General features: G+C 38.6%; 3 protein-coding genes across 3 annotated transcripts; 2 read left to right on the plus strand and 1 right to left on the minus strand.

Annotated features, from left to right (window-relative positions):
• The first annotated feature begins 963 nt into the window (after window positions 1-963).
• LOC115967119 lies at window positions 964-1,431 on the plus strand. Its single transcript, XM_031086199.1, has 2 exons — window positions 964-1,104; window positions 1,225-1,431. Exons 1-2 carry the CDS (start codon window positions 964-966, stop codon window positions 1,429-1,431), a joined length of 348 nt encoding a protein of 115 aa, XP_030942059.1.
• A 2,396-nt stretch (window positions 1,432-3,827) lies between these two features.
• On the minus strand, window positions 3,828-4,868 carry LOC115967120. The gene is made up of 3 exons (XM_031086200.1): window positions 4,385-4,868; window positions 4,153-4,256; window positions 3,828-4,058 (listed from the first exon to the last, which is right to left on the minus strand). Exons 1-3 carry the CDS (start codon window positions 4,866-4,868, stop codon window positions 3,828-3,830), a joined length of 819 nt encoding a protein of 272 aa, XP_030942060.1.
• Window positions 4,869-7,830: 2,962 nt separating this feature from the next.
• On the plus strand, window positions 7,831-9,743 carry LOC115968600 (pentatricopeptide repeat-containing protein At2g17033). Its single transcript, XM_031088029.1, has 2 exons — window positions 7,831-8,152; window positions 8,430-9,743. The coding sequence occupies exons 1-2, from the start codon at window positions 7,847-7,849 to the stop codon at window positions 9,507-9,509; spliced, it is 1,386 nt and encodes a 461-aa protein (XP_030943889.1). The 5' UTR covers window positions 7,831-7,846; the 3' UTR covers window positions 9,510-9,743.
• Window positions 9,744-10,079: the final 336 nt, after the last annotated feature.

Genomic DNA, 10,079 nt, shown 5'->3' on the forward strand with positions numbered 1-10,079 from the left:
GTTTCCACCTAGTAGAGAAACATACACCGGATCGTGTCGTTTGTCAATTTGGGATGATCCAAGAAATTCCCCGTCATGTTGACATTGATACAGTGCTTCATTGGATTGATTTGAGGGGGAAGGTCGGTATTGATTGGACGCAGAGACATGCTAGGCATATCATCAAGTGAGGTGATCGTCTTTAACGACATTGTGAAGCAATGCTTGGTCATATTGCCATGATTTTAAAAAACCTATCTATATAAGGAATGGATAGTATCAATAGCCATTACAACTATACCATTCTAACCCTTCTCTCCACAAAATGCATAGTTTATGGCTAACTGATATTACTAATCACCTTTAGCTATTGCATTCTCATTGGTGAATGATTATTTCTATGCAGTGGTGGAGTCAGGATTTCAATTTTGGGGGGGCAAAATTAAAAGACAATATATAAAAAAAAAAAATAGCCTAAAGAAAATCAATCAATATTAATAATAAATAAATAAACAATTGTAAACAACTATAATTATTATAACATCTTGTTGTGTACCTAACATTACTTATTATTATTATATTATAGACATAAATGCACTTTTAGTCCCTACATTTTGACCTTTTTATTTATTTATTTTGGTCCTTACATTTTAATTTTACCACTTTTAATCCTTAAACCAATTAACGTGTGAAATTTAAGTCATTGTCATCAACCAACAAACGGAGAAAGCATATGTGGCTAACAGAGAAATAAAATAATGATATTTTTTAACACGTAACTTTCCCGCCCCAAACCCAGTCACGTGAGACACTCACCAACCAATCTGGCACTGAAAATGCACAAATCAGACTTGAATCCCTAGATCAGCCTATCTGTCTCTCTCGAACCATCAGCCTCTCTCTCAAACCATCTTTGCCACTTGAAGCCACCATCATCATCAACCATCTCTCAAGATCTTCAACCATTTCGAAGTCCCTGATCAGATGGAAGCAAGCTCTTCAACCAATTCAAGCTTGAGGAGGAGAGCTCCATTGAGGTGCTACTATGCTGAAAAACCAGTGTTCGTCGTTTCGTGGACAGTAAACAACCCTGGCAGAAAGTTTTATGGCTGTCCAAACTACTGGGTAGTTCAATTTGAGTATTTTGTTTTACTGGGGTTCAATTTTTTTTTTCTTCTTTAGTGGTGGAAGTTTATTTTTCAATTTTCTTGTGTTTCATTATTAAGTGCTTGGTTTGCATTTCAGGTTGGGCGAAAGTGTAAATTCTTTCAAGGGTGTGATGATGAGATATGTGAATGTGGTAAGGTGCTCATCCCAGAGCAAAGGCAACGGATTATCAGATTAGAGGCCGAGGTTGCAAAATGCTACAAGAGAGAGAAGTTTTACACCGTGGCTTTGGCATTCTTATTGGCGATATGTGGGATTTGTCTCTATAATTGTATGCGTAGTTAGATAGGTAGTGGAAGTGTGGTTAGGCAGCAAGTGGGAAGTGTGGAAGTGTTTATGTTTGGTTAGGTGGGTGGTGGAAGTGTATGTTTGGTTAGCATGTTACATAGATGGGGAGTTTCAATATCCTGTAATTGCTAATGCATAGGGCTGACAGTGTATAAATTTTTTGGTTAGGTAGCTAGCATGGAAACACCTAGTGGTTTTTTTTTTTTTTTTTGGTACCATTCCTGGAATGAAATGAATGCCCCTGTTCCTTGATGACTGGACTAGCAGTGTGTTGGTGATGTATTATGCAATGGTAATTATTGTGAACCTAACTAATGAATCTGTGAATCTGTGCCTAAATAACAATTTGACCTATTTTCTTGATCGTACTCCTGAAATAAGAAGTAAATACTATCCTAGCAAACCTGTTAGTATCTATTTCTGGGCAAAGGGAAAGAAACAAGGTTTGAAACATGAAATATAAAGACTCTATATACCAATGGTCCAAGGATATCAACACATATATACAACAAACCTGTCAGTATCACTAGTGTCAAGATATATAACAAAGCTCAATAAAATTTCTAACACAACATCTTCATTAACAGCTTGTCATTGCTGTGAAAACCAAAACTTGACACAAAATTCAATATTAACCTAAACAACACAAAGGCAATAGGAATACATCTTGAACTTATCATTAACTATAACTCATTGCTATGAGTATCAAAGCAGGACAAAGGCTTCATGTTTAAACAAAACAACACTTTCTACCATCACTTTCTACAAAACAAAGAGCATTGTTTCATAGTTAACCTTATCACCATTACCATCACTTTTTACAAAACAAAGGGCATTATTCCATAGTTAACCCTATCACCATAAATACACAAGATAAACAAAGGAAAAATGAACTTGTGCTCTCTTCATTTCCTTGGACCATGCACAGATGATTGACTCCCACCATATCTGATTGCTTCCCTGTATCTGGATGCATTCTTAAAAGCCTTTAGAGTCTCTGATGTGACCACCCTTGTCTTTTTTTGCCTTGGATTTGGGTTGCTACTACTGGAGTTCTGATGTGCACCTAGATTCTGTGTGGTGCTGCCTAACAGGTGTGGTGTAGCTGGAGTAAAGCTGTGCTGCTGTGTATATGAGTGGATGAATGTGCTTCTACTAGCCTGAAATGGATTGGATGAGCTTGTCCTGGCATGAGGTGTTACATTTGGACCGGATTGGTGCATCTTGGTCTGAGATGGTGCAAATTGAATGGCTGAGCTTGTCTTGGCTTGAAATGGTGCACCTGGCTTGAAGCTGGGCTTGCTAGACTGGTATGGTGCACGGTGCACTTAGAGTGGCTAAGCTATGCATGCTAGACTGAGATGGTGCACTTGGCTTGAAGCTAGGCATGCTGGACTGGTATGGTGCACTTGGAGTGGATGGGCTATGCATGCTGGACTGAGGTGGTGCACTTGGACTGGAGCTGAAGCTGTGCATGCTGGCCTACAAATAAGAAATTCACACACATTAATATTGAATATTGAAAAACAACTATTTCACACACGTCCATATATTACCTTATTAGATGTACTGGTTCTATTTATGGTGTCTAGCAGTGAAGAGTTCCCTCTAATCTCACCCTTGCAACTTCTTCTATTATGCCCTAACTTACCAAAGGTCTTGCATTGCTTAGAGATGTCAACTCTCCTACTTGTTGACTCATTAGGTTCTCTTACTTTCTTCTTCTTAGGTCTGCCAGGTGGTCTTCTTTTGATGGGAGGCTGAACTGGGGTCACACTACTAGGTCTCCACATATTTTGTCCATTGATTGGTGATATGATTGGTTCATAGCAGGCCTTGTATGTAGAGACATGGCAACATGGGTGAACATATTGCTCAGCATTTTGTCTGTTAAAAAATATGCAGGTGATTACATAAGCACAGGATATGCCACTTATATCCGACTTTCTACAACTACGGTGTGCTGTAGCCAAGTCAACAATGAAACTATGTAGACCATTTTTTACTTCAAACTGGGTCTGCCCTGCCCAACAAGCTAACCACCTACTGGCTGTCAGTTTTTCCTTATGCAACCTCTTCAAAACCTTGGCACAAATATTTGACTCTACTCTTAGAATCTTCTCTCTGTTCTCTTAAAACCTAGCCATGAGACATAGATTGATACACTCAAGCTGCAAGCATATACAAGTACAATGAAACATTAGATATTAATTGCAATACCTGCTAAAAACAGTACCAAACAATGAACCTAATTAACTGTAGGTGATCACAAAGACTCATACCATGCTAATTATAGGCTTGGACCTAAATTTATGAATCCTGCCGTTGAAACTCTCACACATATTGTTTACTATAGTGTCAGTCAAGACATCCTCACTAAACATGTGTTTGGCTCATTTTGTTGTTGAATGAGCATCCAACCAACTGTGTGCATTAGCATCAATACCCTTCAGCTCATCCATCACCCTATCAAACTCTTCTTTATAAGTTGTCTTGGCTGTCCTCCAAAACAATTCTCTAATCAGAACACCAGGACGGTTCTTCCTAAAGTTGTTGTAGAGGTGCCTGTAACAAATCCTATGTTCATACCGTGTCCAGTTATCAATGAAAGTTTGTACCAACCCCTGTCACAAGCAGCATCAAAGGAAAATATGTCTTAGAGATAGACACAATGAGTAAATGAAGAAAAAACAACCAAATAGAGAATAAACTACACACTTTCTGTTGGTCTGACATAAACACCCATCTCCTATTCTGACCTATGTCTGCAAGTAACAGATTGATGAACCAAGTACAAGAGTCCTTGGTTTCAACCTCTACCACTGCATATGCAAGTGGGAAATACTCTTTAGTAAGATCTCTGCATATTGTAGTAATCAATTGCCCCCCTGACTTGTTCTTCAAATGGCAGGCATCCAAACCAATGAATGGCATGCATCCAGCTAAAAACCCTTCTTGCAGCCCTCCAAACATATGTATAGCCTCTCAAAATAAGGCACCCCACACACCAAATCCATCTCAACTGCTAAATCACCATCATGGAAGGTATGTACCTTCATAAGTATGGCACTACCAGGACTAGCCCTCCTTAATTCCTCACAGTACTCCCATAGCTGGTTGAACTGTTGTGTATAAGCCCCATCAACATATTCTTGAGCCTTATCCCTAGCCCTACTTGCTTTTCCTGCACTTATGTTTAGGGTATACTTGTCATGGACAGCCTCTTGGATGTCTCTCAACTTGATATTAAGCTGTCTTTTCACCTTCTTCATCAACTTCTTCCCAATGTATGATGAAGTACACCTAGGATTCTTATAACTTCTAGAGCAAGTGTGTTCCAATGTCAATGTCCTTAGTTGGTAGCTCCTCTCCCTTGGTAGCTTTGTTAGATAGGCAACAAACTTGCACCCTTCTTGGCAGACAGCTCTTACCATTTGCAGATCATTTTTAACAAATCTGATCCCCTATCTACCATGAACTGCATAATCTGTTATAACTTCCTTGAATTGTTTAGGTGTAGTAAACAGCATATCTTTTTCAAAATAAATATGCGTAGCCTTAGCCACTGGATTAAACACAGGGAACTTCCTCACTTGGTCTTTTTTATGTTCCCTTTCATCTCCCACATATGTCCTGTTATCATCCTCATACTTATCTTCACTATCATACCCAAGCTCATCATCAGATGATGATTCCACAAGACTATGCAATCCCTCACTCTCATAATCAGAGTTCATTACACTAGCACCCATTTGGTCTAGTTCATTAACATCAGCATCATCCTTACCATACCAACTACTATCTTCAACAAAGTCCCTGACAGCATGATTCAACTCTACATCATCTTCTAGGCCACTTCCCCCACCATCACTTCCCACACTATCACTGCTATCACTTATATGAAAGACCTCAGATGGGTGCTCAATGATAGGTTTTTTACCTACTCTCCTTGAACCCACTTGAAAAGCAGCCACCTCAGTAGGAACATCAGCATTAAACTTAAGTTCATCCTCATTGTTCAAAGTTTGATCATTAGCATACATGCTATCACTATCATAAAAACTATAAAAAATCATCCCCATCATGGTCATCATGTTCACTGCCATCACTATAACTTCTATCATCATTGTCATAATATCCTGTAAAGTCTTGCTCCAATGCCAATGGTTGCACACCCTCACCAACATCCTGTCCTTCAACAACTAATATAGGGTTATGTATTGGGTGCTCTACATACACATGAATATCTTCATGACCCCTCACTAATTTTGTCAGGTACATGGCATCACTATCATCAACAATCAAATGGAAGTCTGCCAGTTCTTGGTCCACTCCAGGCATTTTATACCATAGCCTAACAAATGTGTACCCAAAGTCACTACATATACTCTCTATCTCAACCTTGGACCACCTTTCAGGGTCACAATTATCAACTACATCTACTGCACCTCCCACATATTTTTGGCCATTCTCAGTAAAATGGCCACCATGATGCAAAGATATACTAAATAGCTCATCCATTTTGCATGCAACATAACCCCAAAACCAATTAAACAATACTAGTTACAGAACAAAATATATATTATTTAGAACAAAATATATATTATATTTAACAAAACAACACTCATACCTAATAAAATATTTCATTCTGCATGCTGACAACACAACACTTAATAAAGTATTAAGTGATCACAACACTTAATCAAATATTTAAGTAACAATACAACACTTACTTCAATAGTTTTGCCATACTAAAAGAAACATATGCATAGTTATCAACACTTGAATTAAACAAAAAACCCTCATACAATAACTCTCTTCAACAGGAGCACACGGGGAATACATGGACCACAATGTAAACCACAAACAAACACATGCAGACAAGGACCAACAAACAGTCAAAAAGCCAAAATATACAAAAACATTGTGGCCCCTACTAGAAAATAGCCAACAAGCATATTGTAAAGCTATAAATAAGGACAGAGAGAAGAGAGAGAAGACCTTTTCACAAAGACAGAGGTCTCCCAGCTTTTATTTTCTCCACTATTTGAAAAGTGTGGGTATCAAGTGACAGAGATTGATAGAGATGGTGGTTTTGAGAGATGGTTGATGATGATGGTGGTTTGAGAGAGAGGCTATTCGACAGAGGCAGATTTAGGGATTCAAGTCTGATTTAGGGATTTTTCTTTACCTGCGCGCTAGATTGGTTAGTGAGTGCCTCACATGACATACACGTGACTGGGTTTGGGGCGGGAAAGCCACATGTCAAAGTGGGTCATGCCACATGTAAAAAAATATTATTATTTTATTTCTCCGTCAGACATGTATGCTTTCTCTATTTGTTGGCTAACGGTAAGGACTTAAATGTCACGCGTTAATTGGCTTAGGGACCAAAATGGGAAAAAGTAAAAATGTAGGGACTAAAAATGCATTTACGCCTATAATATATTGTGTATAATATTATATAGGGCCCATCGATTGAGTTGTTGTGGATGATTTGAAAGGGGGGGAAATTGCGGAGAAAATATAAAAGAGTAGCAGGAATGGTGTGGTGTGGTGAAATCATATGTGGCAGTGGCTTTCAAGAAGTGAGAGCTAGTGTCTTTTTCTTAGGTGCTAAGCTTATTGATTAAGTAGAATAGGTTTTTGGCTTTTTTCTTATGTAAGTGGTATAGATTGGTTATTGTGGGAATACTTCTTTGTTTTTTATTTTTTTTCATATCTATCAAGAGGGGCAAGACCTTAAAAAGTTAAAGGTTGTTGATCATTTAAAAGTCATTTTTTGAGGAACGCGGGGGGGACTTGTCCCCTCTCGCCCCCTTGGCTCCGCCCTTGTTTCTATGGGTATAAGAATCAATTTGGAATGCTTTTTTGTGGGGAAAAATGATTATTTCCATTTGAAATAGATTAAATATTTCAAATTTAAGAATGTACAAAATAACACATCATTTAAGGGGTGTCTTAGTTGAAATGTATCTACCCCAACTTGTGCTACGTGCCTTACCAATAGCATTTGGGGCTATAAGCTGTTAATCTGTTATCATCCTCTCTTTTTTTTTCTTTTTCTTTTTTATTGAAACGATAGCCTTTTAGTAGTAGTATGGAGGTTTTGGATTGAAGAGCCACCTTCTCTTGTAAAATATGTTCAAGATGAAATTTTGAAAAACAAAAAATGTTCATCCATTTGACAAATAACTAAAGGCTAAAACAGTTCAACCCACGTTTTCAGTTGTTAATCTACCGTTTTCTATTAAAATGAAAGAAAGAAAAAAAGAAAAGAAGAAGATATAGATAACTACTAGTAGTAGGTACTAGGTAGTGCAACGTTGCATGCCATGCATACAAGAGTTATATAAGATGCCACTTCAAAACATTTAAGACCTCACTTCTCAGCTACCCATACCGAGCCAAAATGATAGTAATAGGATTAGGAGGCAATCTCAAACTGCCCCTCCCATTACCATGTAACCGCCACCAACCACCACAAAAACTAACCTCAAAATTATTGTCCCCCAAATGTGCACTCACCAAACAAGCCCACCGCTTCCTCTCCACCCTCTCCACCACTGCGAGAGACCCCTCGGCCTCTTCCTCAGCCACACACAAACTTATACAAAAATTTGTTGCAACCTCACCAAAATCTGTTTCTCTCAACACCCTCTCCCATCTCCTCTCCCCCCACACCACCCACCCCCACCTCTCCGCCCTCGCCCTCCCCGTAAGTCCTAACTAATCACTACTACTTCTTTATTTGTTGTGCGCGTGTGTGCTGAGTAAATAAAATTAACTTTTAACTTAACTTAATACAAAATGTATGTGTGTAAGCGCGCGTGTGCTAAGTAAATTAACCACAAACTTAAACAAATAAAAATATAAACAATTTAAATATATAAAAATTGTAAGTAGCTTGTAATTTTTTTTTTTTCTTTAGCAGAATTTTCTAGGCAATTAAAACGAGCAATTCTGACTTAACTAATCTCTCATTGGCTTTGCAGTTCTACACGAGAATCACTGAAGCAACATGGTTTGATTGGAATCCGAAGCTGGTGGCAGACCTGGTGGCCTTGCTTGATAAGCAAGGACGTTATGAGGAGTCAGAAAAGCTAATTTCCGAAGCGGTTTCGAAGATAGAGTTGCGAGAGCGAGAGCTGGTTCTTTTTTACTGTAACTTAGTGGAGTCTCACTCCAAGCAAGGTTCAAAGCGAGGGTTTGATGTATCTTTCACTAGTTTGAATCGGGTTGTTGATGATTCGAGCTCTGCATACGTGAAACAACGAGGTTTTGAGGCTATGGTTAGTGGGTTGTGCGAAATGGGGCAGGTTTGTGAAGCAGAGAAGATGTTTGATGAAATGCGTCTGAGAGGAGTGAAAGTGTCGAGGTTTGAATTTCGGTGTGTTTTGTATGGATATGGGCGGTTGGGATTGTTTGAAGATATGGAAAGGGTTGTGAACCAAATGGAGAGTGAAGGGTTTGTTGCGGATACTATATGTTGTAACATGATACTTTCGGCTTATGGATGTCATTGTGAGTTGGCAAGGATGGTTTTGTGGCTTAGGAAAATGAGAGCTTCCCAGATTTCCTTCTCGATTAGGACTTACAATTCGGTCTTGAATTCATGCCCGACAATAATGTCGATGATGGTACAAGAGATGGAGACCGGTATGGACACTCTACCTCTTTCGATTGGGGAGTTGAGTGGCGTTTTGAGTGGTGATGAGGCATTGGTAGTGAAAGAATTAGTCGAGTCCAATTCGGTTTTGGAAGAGGTAATGACATGGGATTCCTTGGAAGGCAAGTTAGATTTGCATGGGATGCATTTGGGTTCATGTTACTTGATGATGTTGAAGTGGATGGAGGAGTTGCGGAATGGGTTCAAGGATGGGAAGTATGTAAATCCAAGAGAGATTACGCTTGTTTGTGGGTTGGGAAAGCATAGCAATGTTAGAGGTGAATCACCAGTGAAAAGTTTGGTTAGGAAAATGTTGGTTCGGTTGAAGAGTCCAATGAGGAATGATAGGAAGAATGTGGGTTGTTTTGTTGCCAAGGGGAAAGTTGTGAGGGATTGGTTATGTTGATTGGAAGGAGAATGTGTTCTTTCATGGATTACTTCAGAACTCAGAAAAATTCATGTTTGAGAGGAAATGCCAGCCTAGTCTTGAGTAGGTATTCCACTAACTTAATGAGTTCAAATATCTGCCTGGTCTTTACTATATTTATCTGGTTATCTGAAACCTGAAGCTACATTTGAGGTTGGACCAATGACAATTTTTCTGAAGAGCTCAGTGTATATATTAAGTTTGAATTACATCTTTCAAAATAGATTAGTACAATATTTAAAATAAAGAGGATCATATTTAATCTTAACCATGAAATAAATCCATTTAAAATAAAGAGGATCATATTCCACACAGCCTTTATTAGGAAATTTGAATAAGACACTACTGACTACATCATATTGGCTATTAAGTCTAAACTGCATGATCAGAATGCAAAATTGGGTTGGGAATGAGTAACTTCAAGGGAAAGTGGTTTCTTCCTCACATTTGCCTGGGAAGTTTTTCATATGGCCATGCGGTGTCAACCTACTTAGCTTTCTTATCTAAATAAAACTTGATCATCTCTCTCAACCATCTATATACTTCACA

This window comes from Quercus lobata, chromosome 11 (genome assembly GCF_001633185.2).
Source record: "Quercus lobata isolate SW786 chromosome 11, ValleyOak3.0 Primary Assembly, whole genome shotgun sequence".
NCBI classification, from domain to species: Eukaryota; Viridiplantae; Streptophyta; class Magnoliopsida; order Fagales; family Fagaceae; genus Quercus; species Quercus lobata.